This window comes from Harpegnathos saltator, unplaced genomic scaffold, assembly GCF_003227715.2.
Source record: "Harpegnathos saltator strain DR-91 unplaced genomic scaffold, Hsal_v8.6 scaffold785, whole genome shotgun sequence".
NCBI classification, from domain to species: Eukaryota; Metazoa; Arthropoda; class Insecta; order Hymenoptera; family Formicidae; genus Harpegnathos; species Harpegnathos saltator.
Window position 1 is genome coordinate 485515 of NW_020230632.1, and position 20368 is coordinate 505882.

The following is a 20368-nucleotide window of genomic DNA, read 5'->3' on the forward strand; positions in this document are numbered from 1 at the left end:
GACCTAACGCGTCTTCCCATCGGGCGATACGATAAGCGCCGGTAAGTGGTGCTCTCCGTAGAAGCTTCGAAATTAATTCCGGGGAAGACCCCCTTCGTTGTCGCTCGTCCTTGCCCCGCTCTCGTCCGTAGCCCTCCGCAAACACACGAAGGCGGTCTGACGGATATAGCCCGGGCTAAACTAACCCCAGTCTAACCCAACCTAACGCAAAGCAGCCGAGGTTGTCCCTCTCACCGCGTGCAAGGTGCAGCCTACCGTCTATCTGAAGCTACCACGAACCAGCAGGAACGAGATATCAGCCGGGGAACAATTCCAATCAATTTGAGGCGGATGTATTCGTCCGACCCCCCGACCCCTTCCAACCCCTCGCGCTGCGCTCGCTGCTCGCGAGCTGGCCGATATGACGAGAGCGTACATCCAAGGGCGCCACGAGGTATACCGTGCTGTGCTGTATACGTATAATCGACCACGAATCGAGGATGCCATCGGAACAATCGGATTTGTCGCGCCGATCGCGCACGGCCCCGCGGAAGATCAGGCCGAATAGTTTAACCGTTTCGTTGACCGCAGAAGTATGCGAGGGAGTATAGGCGTATGCAAGCCGTTCGACGGTAGGGGTTGGGAGGCCGACGGATTAAGTTGGAAACTTCGCTGGACTTTGAGTGCTTTTCCGCCTTCGAAGACGATATTGGTCCAGACGGGAGCGAGAGAGAGAGAGAGAGAGAGAGAGAGAGAGAGAGAGATGTGTATTCTGATATTTCGCATTTTCAATCTCGAGGAGATCATCGTCTGGATTTATTTCCTTGCTAGGTTTCGAGTATTCAGCGCAGTCAGTAATAACGCGTCGTTGAATGATATCTCGCGTTTGCAATCGATATTTGTAAATTGCTGCACGCTCTTTTCATCTCTCGTGAAAAAGATGTAACAAAAAACGTTGGCGTTTCCCGATCTGTTCGTAAACTTGTTTAATGCGCGCACACACACACACACAAACACATGTAATGTATAAGTTCTCTGCAATATTCTTGTATCAAGGATACGAGCGCGAATGATCAATACGACCGTAAACCACCCCCGGACGCCATCATTTGCATTCGATCCGATCGTAAAAAGCGCGAGGTAACGATAAGAAAATAAAGCCCGGTCGGTCGCGCTTGTACCTGTTGGAAAGGATCCCGCCGCGTGATCAACGAGCGAGTATTATTCGAGTCATTTGCTCGCCTCGACGTCGACGAACGAGGCGCCTGTCGGCTGGTGTCATTGAGAGAGAGAGAGAGAGAGAGAGAGAGAGAGAGAGAGAGAGGTGTCCCGCCGCGGGTGCTTGCCGAGGAGACGATATGCGCGTGCACGACCGTAAATCACGATGTTTAACATCCATCTAGTTGGCGCCGTTAAAGTAGTAGTCGCTACATGCCGGGCGATAAAATATTTACGCCCGCTCATCGCGGAGTCGCGACGGCTATCTCGCGAGGGAGTCTCGAATTGGCTCCGAAATTGGCATTCGATCCGCTGCGATCCGCGAAAAGTGCGAGAGCGAGCGTGGCAGTGCAGCGCGTGTTGAAGTTTTCATGCTCCAACCGGCTCTTTCCGGTTGGCACGAGACCATGTATACGACCCGGTTCTGTGCGTTACGATAGCCACGTGCGACATACCGGCGCGCGAAGACAGTCTTTAATTCAAGGAAGCACGTGCCCGGGATAAAGCCCGAGACCATTATGTGGCTTGAAGCGCCGAGGAATAGCGAAGAGGCTGCATGGAAGGGAGAAAAGGGATCGTTGGAGCGCGGTACTTCGTAGAGAGAAAGAGAGAGGAAGTAAAATTGCAGCGACCGTGGCGAGAGGAGGAGGAGGAGAAGAAGGCCGACGACGACGACGACGACGACAGGAACGACGGCAAGGACAGGCTCGGCGGAGCCGATCCGATCGACGGTATGACTTCGATTTTCGATACTCGGGATACTTCTTTGTGCACCCTGGCGGGATGGAAGCGGACTGTGAATTTACAAATATACGAGTGGTAGCGAGTAAGAAGAAAGGATTACGGGTCAACAGGGAGTCGGAGGTCTCGGAGAAATAGGAAAGCTACGGGTAGAACGTTAGGTGTATAAGCCGAAAAGGAGGTAGAGAAAGAGAGAGAAGAGGGGAGGACAGAGAGAGAGAGAGAGAGAGAGAGAGAGAGAGAAAAGACTTAAATAATCAATCGCCCACGCAAGGCTCCGTAGGTAAAAGGGCCTATAGGGCCGGTCCTCGGGGCGAAGTGTTTGCGCAAGGCAACCTTCGTTTCTGTGCCTTTCCTCCTCCTTCGAGATCGTCCTTCTTCCTGCTCCTTAATACAGCTCCCTTTCTCTATCTCGGACCAACACCTACCACTAGATGCGTCCTCGCCGCTTCACACTCTACTTCGTAAGAAGAGGCAGGCCGCACACAAAGAGACCTCCGAAGTTGAGTTTTATGGCCGAGGAGGTCGACTTACTTGGTTTATGAGAGTGTGACCCTACTGTACCCTCCGTGGGTTCCACCCGGTCGTCGTCGTCGTCGTCGTCGTCGTCGTCGTCGTCGTCATCTCGCTATGACAGGATCCGCGAAAGATGAGAACCCGGTTTCTTAACGGTTTGGTGATTTTATTGAATTTTCTCGAAAATGCTGCTCGATAATCCGATTCTCTCGTCCGTGCTCGTGTCTGCTTCTTCCCCTTTATTGAACGTATAAAAATCCGTATGTGCCGAGGAAAATTTCAACGCCCGTGTTTTATACACTCGGCGCGTCCGATGCCATTTTCATGCGCCGCAATTGGAATTATTAATAGAACGTAACGCCTCGATGTCACGTCTCGCTTCACGCGCCGCCGCGATACCGCACGCTGGTGAAATGTCCGTATACATATTTACGCGATTCCTATATATTATTTGCATTCATATTATTTTCACGAGAAATCTCTAAATGCGGAGCGCAAGTTTGTCGGAAAGTTGACGCTCCCGGGATTATCTTCTTGCTCATTTGTAAGTTGCCGTCGTTAGCTTTACACAGCTGGAGGAATCCCTCCGTAGTAAAAAGCTCAACACGGCGAGTCTTTAAGAGCCGCGCGTAACGTCTGCACGCAGTGCGGAGCTGCGTTCTACGCGCGCTAGTTAGGGATATCAACGGTGAGTGCTGGCGAAGCACTAAAATGCCGTTTGCGTTATGCGCGAATCCGACGCGGTACTGAACCGGCGATTAGAGATTTCAATTCGTGCGCTGCCGTTCGCGCCGTTCGTTAAGAGCGGAATTAAAGCGCCGCGTAATCGCGAGAACGAGCGGGGCCCGGTCCGGCGGGACAACGGAAACGGGACGAGGACGCCACTCCGGGGGAGGAGGGAGGGGGCTGAGCGAGGGGTTAATTTGGAAAACGTGCTTCCCGGATTGTGTGTTGCTATGGAAATGAGAACGTTCGTCCTCACGTTCCCTTATTCTCTCAGAGAGAGAGAGAGAGAGAGAGAGAGAGAGAGAGTATGACTTAATCTCGGGACGAAGGAGAGACGGAGAGAGGGAACACAGAGAGGCGGAAGCGGTGGCGGCGGCGAGGAAAGAGAGCGAGACAGATAGAGACAGGAGGACGACAATCGCAGTAACCGTGGCGCGAAAGGGCCAAATAGCAAAGATTCGCGGGAGGAACCGAGGTGGGGGACGGAGAGGTGGTGAGAACGTAGGAGAGTCGAGTCGAATGGAAAAGCAAGGAGTTTAGGAGAGGAAACTACTATCCGGACCGGATGATATAGAGGAGGAAGCCGAGGAACGAGAGAACGAATAACGTCACGTACACAGCGCGCCAAGAGCACGTTCTTCGCTCGTTCCGGTTACTCGAGTGTATTAATCCTTGCGCGCGCGCGAAAAAGAGGCGCTGCGCTCTTGTACTCTTCGCGCGCGCTCCTCCTCGGGGAGGATGCTCGCTCGCGGCGGACTCTTGATAACAGCGTCTTCGACGCGGTGTTATTGCCGACACCGGCGAATAAAGTAATACCTCCCCGTTACCGCTCTCGTAACGCCGTGTATACCCTTCAATTACGTCCGTAGAATTTTTATCAGCTCGCCGCGGCGTGTCTACATTGCGCGATGAACCGCCGCGTCGTCGCGTCTCGTCACCGCGGATATTCCCGATGAGAGACGCGTGCAACCGTCAACGCGTGCAATGCGCGCGTCGGAATACACGGAATACAGTCGTGTGCAGAGTCCCCTGAAAATCGCGTCGACGTCACGTAAGTGCGCGTCATTTCCGGATTCGCGTTCGGTTCGACTCGTTTCCCGCTGATAATCGTCCGACGAATTTCCCGGACGAGCCGTCTGAAATTTCCACGCGACGGTGCGCGTATGGGAGAGAGCGGCGCGCTTTTTACGACGACGCGGCGGCGGCGGCGGATGGAAATTAATTCCCGCTCGCGCTTATCGCGATTTATCTGCTCGCGCAAAAAAACTCAGACTGGACGGGAATTCCTGCAAAGCCCTGCGCCGCGCGGCCGGTCGGCAGCGCTGCTCGACGCTGCTTGTTACAGGTGTTCCTTGTCTCTCCCGCTCCTCAAGTTTCGTATACAGTGCATCAGCCCTTAAAGATCGTGGTAGCTGATGTTTGCGCGCGGATCAGACCGGATTCGTTGTATCGCGATGGCCACACTTACGCAAAGTCTTATTTACGGGCGCGTATCCCATGCGTGAAACTCCACGACGCGTTTCATGCGGTCGTTCTCGTGAAAGACGAGGGTGCGTTTTCTCGCATAACTCTTACTGCTTAGAGTAACAAATAGCCGTGCGACGTCGTGCGTGCGTGAACGTGGATGATAAGATGGGCCGAAATTTAAGGGCGAGCTCACGGTGCCGTCTCGAGAATGCGCGCGCGCGCGCATAAAATTATCACCGCGGTGAACTTCCGCGGTTAAGTCTCGCGACTTTTTCACAACTTTGCTGTCGTAGCTCTCACCTATTAGTAACGTCTGTTTTCCGATGAGGGCTGACGAAGACGCGAATCGAACGAACGGTCGATTTTGCTCTTTCACTCGGCGGGCGTATAATTTTTTCCCAAAGGGCTTTTTTCGTCGGAAGCGCCCGACGTCTCTCGTCTCGGGTTCTATTTTAATATGCGCACGCGCGCACGACTCTGCACGCTCGCGCCATTATTTTCGCGTCTGTTCATCGTATCGAGCATAACGGGTATCGATTCCGCGACTCCGAGCCGAAAACCTAGGTTCTCTTTGCTTTCTCCCTTCTTTTTTTTTTATCGGCGCATTCGACGATATCCCAAAGCGGGCTCCTGGAATCGAGAGTGACGTAAACGCGGGATGGCTTTTCTATCCCGCGACGGAGCTCATATTATTGCCTCCCGAAACGTCGCAGCGCACTGTAAATATCAGTACGCGATGGCAGAAAATACTTTTCGGCCCGGCAATAAAGCCGAGCGCTCGTCGACCAGAGCGGATCGTAAATGCAATAGAACCGCAGCAGCGGCCGTTTCAAGTTCGATCGAGAGTGAGTATCGCGCTCGCGCGCACTCGTCGTGGTATGACACGTGACATCGTGCGTGCACACTCTCACACACACACACACACACACACACACACACACACCCGTCTTCTCGCGAATAACGTGCACGAGCGCTGAATTTTGACATCGCGTTTCGGCTATCTTGGCCGGAATCATAATTGCCGCCGAACGTGCAAGTAGAAAATCGAGATAGAGAACTAAACTAATGCATGTATAACTATGCTAATGTATGTATAATGAAAGCGGCTTGGTAATCGTAATTTGTAATTTGCAAACGCTAATAACGCGCGTTTTACACGCGCGGCATTGGCCGAGGGGCCGACTTTTTAATTTTCCGATTATGTCAGAAACGGAACCGATCTTTTACGCAAACACCGTGCGCATTTTTTGCGGTCATTAAAATCGCGCGTGTCATTAGTATTTTTCTCTCTCTCTCTCCCTCTCTCTCTCTCTCTCTCTCTCTCTGTCTGTCTGTCTGTCTCTCTTTCTCTTGCTCCCTCGCGCCGGCTGCGCCGAACATCGATATGGACGTCGCTCGACCGTTGGCGGATTGCGAGATGCATTATTCCACGTTGTCATACACGGTCGAATGTTTAATCAAGATGTTGAAAAACAGAACGCGCGGTTGAACTCATCACTAATACATCGCGCGCGAGTCGGCGGCAAATACCGTACGCTACGCCGGCCCGACGTGAGCGCGCGCGCGCGCGCGCCGTGAAAACCGAGTTTTATTGATAGACGATCAAGCTCAGCCGCGTTGCGTAGGCGGGCTGGTTGATCGGTCACAAAGTAACCCAGCGGCTGATGCTTCCTCATCGTTTACGCGCACGTTACGTGGCATAAAAACTTGCGCGGCCAGCTTGCGACGCCGTAGACGGGGGTGGCGCTCGCGCGTGCGAGATCTCCAATTTCGCGCGCAATTCTGCCACTTGCGTCGAAATCACTTACGAGTTACGCACTTAGCCGCGCGAGTAATCTGATTTGTTGTGCTCCGGCTACAGCGAACTCGGCGAACAAGCACTCGTTACCCGACGCTGATGATCATAGATTACTGGCTGAGCACACTCTCGCGTCGATTTCAGTTTACGCACACGAGCCATCGGAAAGCACTTTGTACATCGCCGTCTCGCTCACGCCTACGTGCGTGTGTGCGTGCGTGTACGTGTGCGGGCAACACGCGCTCCGCCGGCTGAGTTTGGAATTTGTGCGCTCTCGTAACCTACTCTACAAATACTAGAGAGCGAGACCGTTGGAGGAGAGATAAAGCGATTGTTATCTTGTATACGCTAAATAATCGCGTTGCCGGTCGCGCCCGTGCACGCCGATCAAATATCCAATCGGCGTGTCAAAGGTGTCGCGCAAAAGTTAAACGCGATCCGTTTAGCGAATAAACAATTGTATGGCGCGCGTGCGCGCGCGCGCGTGTGCAAAAAGGGGAACGAAACGCAAGCGGACGCGGCTAAATCGTGTTTTATCCGTCGCTGTCGCGTTGCGTTGCAGCGGCTGCAACGCACGGCGGCGGCGGCGGCGGCGGCGGCGGCGTTGACGCGGATTTATCGCGAGCGCGTTCCTCGGCGAAACACGCGCGCGGGAATATAATTTCCTTCGGACGTGCGAAAATATTGGCGGCCTGCGTTACGTGGCTGGCGGTGACTTCCGGCGTGACGATAAATAAATTATCGATCGCCGATCGCGAAATTATATGAGGTAATCATTAATGGGCTTGCAATAGCACGTTGCTCGCAATCACGTTCGAGTTTCATTGTTTACGGAGCACAATCGTCCCGCGGCATTAATTAATGCGTCGACGGCATACACACACGATTAGCATTATTAATGCAGGATGGCTGTGCACCGTGCGCAATAAACGATTGTCTAGGTCGTAATGCAGGATTCCCGATTCGCGGCAATACAAACTTTATCGGCGCGTGCTCGCGTTATACGCCCGCTCTGCCGTATACATATACATACATACACATACGTACACGCACACATATATATATATATATGTATATATATACACACATATATATATATATACGCATGTATGTGAACGTATGTGTGTATGGGGGTGGGAGCCGCGACGCCAGCGAAAATTTAGGGATTTACATAGAGCACGGCAAAAACTACCCGCTTTGCTCAGCGCTCGCGGGAGTCAAAGCGCAGTCAAAGAAGGTTAATTAATCGAGCCGCTTTTTGCATCGCCGTGCAGTAGTTATGTATTGCAGGAAATCTATTCGCGACACTGCATTAGAGCGATTATTCACGGGAGATACGGCAGCCCGGGCGCGCGTGTAATCTCCGCCGTAGTTAACGATAAAAAGAGTCTCGCACGGGAACGCATATTTCACGCGAACGCGCAACGTCGCGATATTAATGGCAGGTATAAATATGTAAACTGTTATCAATGGACACGGCCCTTCACGGCCGCAGAAAAAGGGCTTCGGCTGTAGACTTTTTTTTAACCTACGTTACGGCGTGCTAAATGTGAGAGATTGCGTCACGTTATTGCGTATCGCGCGAGACGACGGAGACGGTGCGATGTTGCTGTCGATAAATTACGATATACTCTCGTAAAATGTTAATCCGTTCTTAACAGTCAGACAGTCTCTCTGTTTCTCTCTCTCTCTCTCTCTCTCTCTCTCTCTCTCTCTTTGTCGAGTCGGCCGAGAGACTTCCAGAAGAAGAAAGAGAGGGAGGAATTTTTCCCGACAATTAATGAATCAACGAAGATACTAATAACATCGGCGCGATGTCCGCCGTTCCGCTGACGGCGGAATCGAAGACTCCCGACCTCTGACAGAAAGGTCGCGCTCATTTTTTCTCTCACTCTTTTTTTTCTCCTTTTTGCCCCTTTTGTCCCTGCGTCGAAGCTGTTCCAATAATCTCATTAATTTCCATTACGGATACTGCAACGCCTTTATGCCGGTGTCGCCGCGGCTCTCTTTCGCTCTGCGTTCCCTCCGGCAGTCGACTCCTGTCGAATTAATCGCGAAAAAGGTATCTCTTCCGTATCTGTCCCCCACTGTCCCTCCTGCCGCGCTCCTCCGTTCTTTCTGCCACTCTTTCTATTCTTTCTCTCGCTCCCTCGCCCCATTGTCTCGCTCATTGCTGTTCTCTTTGTCCGTGCTTTTTCACGATCCGCCGTATCTCCGCCGGCCGCGCCGAATAAGCGGAGAGACATAATGTAGGTACAATGTTTTTTAATTTAATTAACGCGCCTCCGCTTCGTGTCATCCTGCGAGTCCGCCTCGCGCCACCGCCGTACGTTATGAACGATTATCGTATCTCATAAAGAGATTAACACCCCGGAGCTTTTTTCTCCCGCTTCCGCGCGGTAAAACGCGCCTCCGATACGCAGGCGTGCCGCTTCGTATAATGAAACATCGAACCGCGAAGAAAAGCGAACGTCACACCGACCGCCGAGGGGAGGGCAGATGGCGCGATAAACCACGAGCTTATTTAAAAAATTTCAGTCTAGCGATCAGCGGCTCGGAACACCTCTTGGAGAAAGGGAGACGCGCTCGAGCGTGACCGTTTATGCGAGTGAGATTAGTAATTCGCATTATCGATTCCGCACGTCGTATCGTATCAAGTCCATTACAACCGGCACTTGGTCATTCGGAGAGTGCAACCACGCGCGCGTGGGTCGTCATCGGCGAATGAAAGCGCTAAATCTTGATTCGATGCAGTCGATTGGCATTACTAATCGCGGCTCGATTGCAATAATTCGCGCGCCAGTTACTAACTCTCGGTGACGCGCGATGCGGCGTCCGCGATGTTCTCCGGCGGCGCGGCCCCCCGGCGAAGAATGAAATTTCGTACACCACTTTGTTGGTGGCCCACTTTATCACTCATTTACATGCGCGCGGGGGCGACGCGAAGCGAGCGTACGTGCATATGCATACGCGCGCGCGCGTGGCGACGCGGCGGTGGTTACGCACGAAAGGGGTTTCCGGCAGGGTAGAGTTGGCCATCCTACGGGGTAACGGCAGTCATTTTTAACCCTTTATGCAGGGAGGGTCGAGATTAAAGGGCAGATTTGCCGCTCGATTTGCCGGGAGAGTCTCTATCGACTACGACGAGGACGAGGAGGACCACTTCCAGTTCATCGGCGAACAAATTTCGAGCTCTCCCTCTTCACGATGAAACTGGAATCTGAAAAGGGAACACGATCGTTGCCCCGCACGGAGTAAGAGCTAATGAGGGTAGAGAGAAAGAGAGAGAGAGAGAGAGAGAGAGAGGGCGGCGGGAGAACGTTGTGTTTGATGTCCATGGGGTTTCTTCCGCGAGCGAGCGCAAAGCTCGCGACTGATGCTACCAAGCTGAAAGATAGTCGCCATCTTTGCTGCTTACGAGATTGCGAGATAAATAATAGCGGTGATGTCAAGCGCGTGAATAAAAAATAATGGAACCGTCGTGAATTGAGGAACGTAATTACGAGAGGGGGACTTAGGAATACGACGACACAACGGAACGTAATCACGGCGGAAAATGCATTTTGACACGAATGACCCTTTTCGATAATTTGAAAACAGATTGGGAAACGACAGGATGTAACGCGCGGAAAGTTTCGAGATACAGCCCGTAAAGGTCTCAGCTGTAAGAGAAAGGATTGGATGCCGTGGGTCGGCCATCGACTTTCAAGGATGAATACGTAAATCTGTACTTTGGTAGTCTGACAAAGGTGGTTAGGTAGACAATGAGAGAAGGCTGCCAGCGCGGGAGTAGACAAAAGTGGATAGAAGATTCTTAGCGGAAAGACCTTGACTCGAGGAAACGAGCTCTCCGCAATTCGATTGGCCCCGGGCGGCATCGTGCATATTAAGTCGGCGTTATTTGAATGTCAAAAGTACCTTAGTTGGCGATTCCGTTTCGGCTGAATGTACGCGCGATGGTTTCCGAGAGGTGATGAGAGAGCGATAAAGAGGGCAGGGGAGATGTCTCGTCCTGAAATAACGCCTCAAAGGTGGATGCCATTTCGGGAGATGGAGGAGTATATCGTCGTATATCGTCGTATATCGATCGCTTGTCGTAAGGATCGCTGTGCTCTCGTCTCTGTCGGATTGTTTCCGGGTCCGAGTGTAGTAATTTCGAGGATGTTGTCGACTCTCGCGACGGGAGAGACAGGGATGTACGGATAAGTCGTATTTATTGGGCTCTCTCGGGCCGAGAGCTTTAAAGTTTTGTTACGTAAAATTACTTACACGTCGATGTGTGTTAGCGCAAGATGCGCGCGCGTGCGAACGTAATTAGCTTGAACGTCGGGAGTTTGCGCCGATAAGTGGGTCATGGTGGCTGAAAACGTTGCGCCGACCCACCCTCCGAGCATCTTCATACGACGAGGAATGTTCAATCTCGTACTACATGTCATTCCGTGGTAGGGAATCAGCGGGCCACTTCGGAAATAGAAATCTCATCTATTGGAAACCAGCCGCGCACCGCAGGATACTATATCTCCCCACTCCAGGATTAATTAAGGCACTCTCCGCTGGTACCACAGGTACCACAGGCACTCCTGGTAGGCAAATCAATCGATCAGGTCTACCACCTTGCCACCTCATCCCAGAACCAATCAATTCACGCTCCGGAGCGGTTTTCTCTTCCGAACGGTCCTCGATTAAGCCTCATCTCTCCGTCATTAACCGTGTTCTTCCGGGGGAAAATCGCGATGTGCCCTTTCTCGCGTCACATTGCCACGGTTTCACATCTGTGAACTAGGGCAACCCCGATAGAGAATCGTTTAACAAATAACGCGATCACTAGCAGCCTGGACGGGGGGAGCGGGGGGGGGAAGTCGCAAGGGGGGAGACCACGTCGCGATATCGGAAACCGGGAGATTCGCGTTACGCCGTTACAACGTCTCGCTGGAGTCTCCTCGCTGGATCCTCCTCCTTCGCCGACATTCTTGGTCGAATAAATTGCGGCTTTGCGTAAACGTTGCTTTAAAGTTATTTACGTTTGTATCCTCGAGCACATCCCTTTCACGCGTGCCCGTACCTAGACACGTGGTAGAGATGCGACAGCAACGGAATTGAAGGCAAAAGGACAACGAAGACGGGAGGGCGACAACAATGTCGCCGGAGTGCTTCATGGCGCAGCCACAAATTCCTTAGTCCCGCTACAGTTTAAGGCTTAAGGGTTTCCACGGTGAAAGGGCGACGACGACGACGACGACGACGACGAGTTACCGTACCGAGATCGTGACCCATGGTTATCATGCCAGGAGGAGAACCATGACTGCAGAGAGACATTATTATGACACATCGCCGGGGCAAGCGGCGCTCTCGAGGTTTTTGCCTGCAGTCTCGGGGCAGGAATTGCAGAGGATTTAGTTTTTCGTGCCCGCGCTAAATTTAGATTTATCGCCGGCGCACGTCCGCGAACAAGCGCGAACACAGTGTTTATGTCGGTTTACGGCCTGCATTATCCGCACCGGCTTGGATTACCGTCACAAGCGCTCCTTATTATCTATTCCGCGCGTTCTAATTGCGCTGTTCGCATCACGTTGGGAAATACGATCGCCGCGGCTCGCTGCGGAAACGACGGCGATCTGTCGCTATTATCGCCTTATCGCCGTTGCGCTCGCCACGCGTTGGCTCCTTTCTGTCTCGCCCGCGCCGGGCTTCCGAAGGCCGCCGCTTCGTTGATCGCGAAGTTAGTTAAGTCTCGTGTCGTCCGCAGGCTCGAGCACGACCTTTGCCGCTCTCGGAGACAGCTCGGCAGTTGCCGAGGCGTTTGCTCAATACCGTGAGAGCTACGGTTCCTCCCCCCTGATATTATTACTTCCCGCTTAAATCCAGCTGTCTAAGCTGCTCCTCTCCGCTCGCACCGGCCCCTTCGATTTTTTAATCTCCTCTAACGAACTCGATATTGATTGATGGCTGCTTCCGTTAACCCTCGTACGACATACGCCTATCGGCGAGCGAGAAAAAAAAACAAGGGAAGAACAAGGAGGAAGCAGGGGAAGATCGATAAATAACTCTTATCGGACTTATGACTTACGAATGAATTACCCAGTCACCCTTCGGAGTTATCATCTCCCATATATCATCGGCGACATTCTTGGTTCGCCCGGTAGATGCTGCTATGCGCGGCCCTGCAGCCGTTTCCCCCATCATCCCGCGCTATTTATCAGGCAGGTTTCTTCGTCGCGACGCTCCGAGAAGTTCGTTAACTTTTTCCTTCGACGCGTCACGTGCTCGCGGACGAGGGTGCGCTAGGAGGTATTAATAAAAACGTGTCGCGTCTCCATCCGGGATGTAACTCTCCCCCGCCCGCCGACCGCCGCCCCTTTCACCCCTCAACCGCTCAGCCACCTCCGGCCTTTATACCGGCCTTTCCAACCGCTCGCACCCTCATCCACCCCTTACCTGTACCTGTTCTCCGACCACTCGTACTTTTTTTCTCACCGCGGCAGCGCGGCGGTAAAAAATTTCCGATACGCCGGCAGGGAGTACAAATTACTCGGACGCCGGTAATGAAATGTAAATAACTTATCGACATTGCACGAGCAATTCGTCATGTGTATCTCGTAGCTGCGTCGGCTCGAGCGAAAGCACGAGACGAACGCGTTCTCTCGTGATTATGTCTCTGTGGATCAACGCGGATCGGCCAAATCGGAACGGTATTCTTCCTTTGCGAGAGCGCGAGCTTTAGCGATCGAGCGAAACAAGTGAGATGGAATGTATAGGACGAAGCGGCGGCGATCGCCTCGGCGAAAATGTGTTGCAGCGTGGTCGCGCGTTAACAGTTCCGTAGGATAAATCATTTAGCTCCCATTTCGTTTGGTAAAACGCCGAGCCGTTAAGATAAAGAGAGCATTGTGTTCGAATAATTTGATAAAAGTTCGCGTTGGCGCCCCGCGATTGGCGACCCGGCCGAGGAGTGCTAACGTTAATTATAAATCCCGGCGGTATAACGATAACGACGAGAGAAAGAGAGAGAGAGAGAGAGAGAAACGGATAGACGCGAGTCGGAAAGAGAGAAAGCGAGAGTGTGAGAAAGAGAGAGCGAGAGAGAGGGGGGGGGGTGGGAGGAAGAGAGGCAGCGAGCGCAGGGGAAAAAAGGCGAAAGTCCGTGGGAATAGTTCCAAATGGGAGCCATTAATTTTACTCATCCGCCTCGCGGCAACTCGGCGCGTAATAACGAACGTGAAACGATATGAGAAAAGTTGAGATACCTGTCCGCCCATGCCAGCCCTTCCGCCTCCCCCCGCCCCTTTCCGACCCACGCCGTCCGACGAGCCGCAAACCCCATCCCTCGAGTGGTTAATGCAAAATCGCGTTTACGGAGTAAGTTGTTTTTCTTTTGTTCCCTCTTTTCTTTCGTCTTTTCTCCTCGTCCTTTTGCTTCGCCACGGCGGCCGTTGCACAATCGCGGCCGCGGATTTATGATATTCTAAGTGCCAACCGCCCCCCCCCCTCCCCCGCCGCCTCACTCCTCCTTTCGTCCGCGGCGACGTCTGCCTGGCTCACGCTGGCTGCTTACCGTTAATCACCGGGTGTATCTCATTCATTCCTGTTTTTTCTTTTTTTCCAACGTCCCAGCGGGAACGTCGCGAAGGCACATTTATTTCCGAAACTTTCCGATCGCGAATATCTCAAACGTTCCTGCCGCGCAGGGACTTTGCCCCCAACAAACAGAAAGGTCGGCTCGGTCCTCTCGAGGAATCCCCCGCGCAATTTCGGCAAACGCGACGGTGATCTTCGACGACAACGTAAGTTCGTAACCGGCGGCACGAAAGAGGCGGGGGAGGGGGGGGGAGAGAGGATTTACCAAGGATTCATCGTGGCGGCGTCCGCAGGTAACACGGTAGACTCGGGGGCTCCAAGTTATAAGCGCAAGTGGTAGCTTTCGAGAGATGCTCGTGCCACTTACTCGGCTAGTCAATTTGCGTAATGAAGCAGCGAGACCGCGCTCGCCGAGGGCCAATTACTGCGCGAAAAGGCCGCAGGGCGACTATACTTAGCCCTTGGCCGAAACCACGGCGAACCGTCGGGCGGAGGAATCGTCGTTGTCCTCGTCGACGGCGCGGCGGCGGCGGCGGCGGCGGCGGCGGCGGCATCGCCGCGCCAACGTAATTGCGTCACTCGAGCACGCGAGAATCGAACGAGACCAGTCGATGTTGCGTCGAGGGCGTCGTTATAGCGGCTACGTCGCCGTTCGTATCGCCGGACAAAGGCTGCGAGCCACGAGGATGGACCTTTCCCCGATTTGAAAGCGCAGGGACTTTCCGCAAGTCCTTCAGACAGGAGAAGTCGAGTGTCCGTCGTGGACGAGCGTGGGATTCGCGCTTTTGTCGCAAGCAGTGCGGACTTAATCGCTCGGGGGTTGTTAAAATGTTTCGTGGCCCACCCCCTCTCCCCCCGCCGTTAGGGGCCTGGACGTGTTGCCTCAAACCTCAATACCCATATCGATACAGTCGGGCGAGTCTTTGCGAGTCGTTACGCGTCGGAAACTAGCGAGGCGTGTATTCCGCGCAACGCGATACGCAACGCGCGCGAGTGCGCGAGTGCATAAGATAATGGGATTTTTTCTTCCGACGCGCTTCCGACATTCCCCTAAGCGATTGTTAATTGATCATCGACGCGATCGCACATGATCGCGCGTAACTAATCGAGCTATTGTCGCTGCGCTCGTCACTGTTCCCGAGAGGTATAAATTTGCACCGCGACGCTCGCGTTCGTTTATGGCGAAACAGAAGCGATGCGCGACGCGCGACGCGCGGTTTGAGGATGCGGAAGCGCGTTTGCAACGCGTCGGCGGCAAGAGGCGGCGGAGGGAGCTTTAGAGTGCGAATATTGTGCGTTTTATCAATGGATTCCGGGATATATTGTCCCGCGGATGAGTGACATTACATTGTACGTCGCGCTACAGCTAGGTGGAAGTTGCTGATTGAAAATCGTATGCGCGAGGTAGCCGCGGCCGCGACGCGCGGAGACTCGGGGGATGAAAATGTGCGGGGGGGGGGGGAATTCGCGCTCCCATCGATTCTAATAAAATCCGGCTCCGGAGCGGCCGGCGTTAAACCGCGCGCGGCCGTATTATGCAAACGGCCCGAGATAAGAACTCGGTGAGTCGAGATAAACAGGAAAATTGGCACCGTCCTAATTAACTCGGAATTGAATGGGGTCCTTCCCGTCCGCCCGGAGTTGATAGAGTTAGCCAAACAATAATAGGTAGGTCTTTGTACGCGGCGTTGATACGCTTCTCGGGCGGGCGCGCGACGGGCAAGAAGAGAGCGAAAAAAAAGAACGGTGAAGATGCACTTTTCTGGACGGGACATTTCATGAAGCCTTAAGTTGCAAACAGCGGGTAACAGCCACCCTTTGTTCGGGTCGAGTGCCCTTTGGCTACGGAGAAGCGACGAGGAGAAGTTGTCGCCGACAGGCTGTTGCTTGCTATTGACAATATCGGACGAGTTATTTTAAACTTTGTCTCTCTTGCAGTTAATATACAAAATTAATTACAAGTCTGCGAGCTACGCGGGCGGAATTAATTACGCGTCGCTAAAAATTCTTCGGGCTTTTCCCCGCGCCGGTTCTTGCGGTGCCCGACAGATGTAATCGATTATTAACACCTCCGCGAGAAAATCAGGCTGGATCGTTAGTCACTCGCGTAACATTACAGTTATGTCTTCTTTTCCTTTGTTTCTTTTGTTTATTAATTTTCTCCGAGATTTTTGTCTCTGTAACAAACGCGTCGCGCATTTCGAGCTGGATCGTGAGTTTTCGACGCGAATCGCAACTTGTGCAAACAAATTTTCTATCCGGCGACACTGTACACTGTACGCGCAGCCTTAATAATTTTCGGCCAACGTCAGACCGCCGTGAATAACAAACGCGGCTAATGAGACGGCGAGATTAGAACTGTGCTATCTCTATCGATCGCCGCATTGTCGCCGAGCGAATTTCGAATTCAGCTCAGAGGTGCCAAACGGTTTCGTATTCACACCACGGCGAGTTCCGCGAGTGTGGGAGGCAGAAGGACAGCTCGAGATGGAGAATGTTGAAAAAGGGTGGGTGGGACAGACGTGCGGCGAGGGAGGACGACGGATAGTTAGATGGAGGCGTCGGGGCCTCTGACAAACACGATGTTTGCGACGCAAATACTTCCGTCGTGCAGACTCTTTGAGAGTCGGCTGCCGTTAATGCAGAACGATCGGTGCGCGAAATCCAAATTCAAAGTTGAGATATACGTTGGCGGCGGCGGCGGCACGGCTTTTATTCGATTTGCATCGGAATACAAGCTCGTGCGCGCGCGCGCGCAAAATATCTCGCGATTTCTGTGTGACCCGCATCGCGTAGGGGCGTGACTCGATATCGTGAGAATCTAAAATATCCAGGATAGAGAGGATGTGAGAATCTATTCAATTTTTACTGGCTGACTGGAGAATCACACGGATCATACTCCAATATTCCCGGCTTGAAATCTGATTTTTTATTCGTACGAATTTATTCGCGCAATAGTTTTTCTCCCTCTCCCTCTCTCTTTTATCTTTCCTCTTTCACCTATTTAGCTTTGCTCATCAACTTGCACGAAAAGAGAGTAGCATTTCACGTGTGTAAACCGATCGTAAGGCGTTAAAATTCTCTCTTTCACCCTCTGTTACCCTTTTTTTTCTGTCTCTCTTATTCTTTACGGCTGTGTCTTCGCAAGACACTCGAATAATAATTCAAGCGAATTTCGCACTCGCGCACACGCGCAGTGTTCGAGACAGTAGCAGCCGGATACCGAAGCGATCCGCGTCAATCCAGCCTTTCCGTGTTTGCCTGATGCACGAGCTGTGAACGTAACGTTCGACGGCTCGAACGTCGTCGCAGCACAGGGGGCTATCGCGCACGTGCGACGTAAATGGTCTGTAAAATAATATCGCGTTCGGCTCCTCGCGCATCGAAGGCTACGGCCTTCGTCTCTCTGCCGCACCACTTCCTGCCCCTGCGATATCCTAGCCCCGTGGAATAAAACGCGCGGTACGGCCCCGGCCGCCCCGTAAACGCGCGGGAATGCCGAAGCAGTCGAAAAGGGGTTGACGAGCAGTGCTTCCCCGGTGAGAGCGAGAGCGAGAGCGAGAGCCCGACGATGTCTGCTCGGGACTGGCACACCGACGCTCCCTACTTTCCATTCTTCCCTTGTTGTTCCATTCCCCGGAAGATCAGCGGCGGGCTTATTGCCTCATGAATATGTATAGAAGAGATCGCTCTCAGGGCTGTACTCGCGCGCTGATGCCCGGTCGTTAGACGCGCCAACGCGACGTTGGGGCGCGGGGGCTCGTCGGGGACACCGGGCCGCTCCGGGCGGGGGATGGGAATGAGGCCGCGAACGAGGCAGCGAGAAATTAACGAGAGTCACCGGTCGGCTGAAATTATACGCGGGGATAAACAGAGGAGAGACCCGGGAACAGGTGGAGACGGCAACGGCTAAAGGCAACGCGAGAGCGCTCCGCAATAAGGATCGTGGAAATGGCTAGGCGATCTGTAAAACTAACTACGGGCTTGTACGGTTCCCTTGCTTCCTTCACACACACTTTTCTCTCGCTTTTCTCTTGTTTAGCCACGGGCTGATCAAACGGAGAGGTGTTTTCACGGCGAGGGTGATAGGTGGACGCGCACTCTCGTTGACTTGCTTTCAGCGTTGCAGAACACGAGGTGAAACGTTTGATTATTTTGTCACGCTGTCGTAATTGTGTGTCGCGAATCAGCGCAGACATTCATGCGGCACGATGTCTTAATTGTTGGATATTACAAAATAATGTTATACACTTTTCTCGAGTCTTGCTTATTTGGTCTCGCGCAATATTGTAGAATATTCTCGCTTCGAAATTTCGGCTCTACATCGACCCTGCGAGTTTCGTCTCTGCGAATTTGAAGGATCAAGGAAGGATCTCGGGATATAACACCGCTCGAGTAGTTGTTTTTCCGTGATGCTGCGAAACGAATGCGAAGTGAATGCGAATTGCCAATGGTATTATTTAACCAGAGGAAATTGAAGTTTCGATTCCGTACGTATGAATAATGCTAAGGAGAAATAAGAAAAGAAAGTATCGCGCGCTTTGACAATTCGATGCAGTCGATGAGATATACGGAGAAGCTGCTCGGTAACAATGCAGCGTAATTAAAGTTGACGTTGAAATATCAGACGGAAACAGGAGTCACGTCGAAGCGTTGCGTATTTTGCATTTCTTTCCTCACGCTGGTTCTCTCTCGATTAGAATATCGAGAAGGAAACGCTCCCTTCTGTGGCGTTTCATAAAATGCGCCCAATACGAGACGTAGCCAACAACAGGCGCGCGCGTTGAGGCGCTCGCGGCAATTATTAAACGTCTGGAACGTACTTTGCGGGAAACTGTCGGAATGAAGTGACGACACTACTCACCGCGACGCTTCACTTGGCTTGGAAAAGGTTTGATATAGTTCCCCCGGACGTATTCTTTTTTATATCTGGACGAGACACAGTAATATTTAGTCGCTATTTTTCTCGTTTAAATGAGTTGTCGCGATATAAAAGAGAAAAATAGTTTGTACAGATACTTCTTTGATATTTAACCGCTCGTGTGTGTACACTGAAAGAGATAAGTTGCGGCAATAAATTCAGTGTGTGTTTTAATTCGTAAATATATCTTGAGTTAAAAAGACACGTTGATTCTGATACGAGATGAAGATAATTTTATATCGTGATTTATTTCTATTAGCATAACTCAAAGATTTTTTTTATTGATATTGCGTCGACGCGGAGGAAAATATTCAGTAACGTTGTCGAGCTGTTTGACATTACCAGTGAGAGATGTCCAGTATCGTCGTAGTTCACAAGTCTATCTTATCTGTCTATCTGTTTGGATGTGTAGACGAGATTGATGAGCAAAAATGTTGGAATTGACGTCACAAGAACGTCGATCCAGCTACTCCGCGTTTATACATTAGTTCAATAGTCTGGAGGAAAGAACGTCGATACCGTCCGCGTTATCGTTTATTGCTTCGGAAACGAAGTTGAATGCTGCGTTCTCGTTCTGTGTTCTCAGCTATTCTTCGATAGTTCCTTTAAACTTCCGAATAAGCTTCCAAATAACTTCCTTCAGACGAGCTCCGATAAAGATGAACTCTTTGTGTAGCTGTCACGGGAACTTCCGCTCTCGTCAAGCGGAATCAGGGATACTCTCGGAAATCAAGAATCGATCATCATCGCGGACGTCTTTTCCGCATGATCCTCTCGTCTTGACCGCCGCTTCTCGCGAAATAACCTACGCGTCATTTGAAAAGTTCGCGCTTTGAAAAGTTCGCGTTGAATATTTCTACTTAATTATACCGAGTGTTAATTATACCGAGGAGTTTCGTTGTCTCGAGTCAAATTACATCTGCATTAACATTTTTTGAATTCTTAATCTTAACGAGCAATGCACTGGCGACAAACGCCATCGAAATACTTATGAAATAATTAAATATTTCAGAGAAAAATTAAATTTCTGTTTCAGGTGATTCCGGCGCATCTTGCAGATTGTAATTCCAATGGACGCGGTTGCTGTATCGGAGGATCCGATTCGGGCCGAGCAGAGCCGACTCGAAGGTGAGTTTATGTAACTTTTCTATACTTGCCAGTTTAATCCTGTGCACTCTAAAGTTGTAAGATATAATCGTCCGTATGACTTGAATTACGACCGCAAACGGTTAATCTACTCCTCTTACTCTCACTCGCACTCTCGTTCGTTAAATCGAATTTTTTAATTTAACTAAATTTTTTAACTAAACCTCTGTCTCTTTGTTCCAGATTTGAAGCGGAATGCGGTCGGCTTTGAGTTCGCGATGTATCGGTGAGTGAAAGACAAACAAAAGTAATACAGGTGATGGGTTTACATAGATGATAAG

The 20368-nt window shown here is 51.8% G+C and overlaps 1 protein-coding gene across 1 annotated transcript in view; it reads left to right on the plus strand.

Moving 5' to 3' along the window:
• The window catches only part of LOC105180948 (histone-lysine N-methyltransferase SETD1A), a 98490-nt gene that overhangs the window by 1433 nt on the left and 76689 nt on the right, over window positions 1–20368 (plus strand). Inside the window, exons 2-3 of the mRNA XM_011137323.3 lie at window positions 19978–20069; window positions 20271–20313. Of these exons, the coding sequence (XP_011135625.2) occupies window positions 20283–20313 (31 nt within the window). The 5' untranslated portion in view covers window positions 19978–20069; window positions 20271–20282. The remainder of the gene's footprint in view (window positions 1–19977; window positions 20070–20270; window positions 20314–20368) is intronic.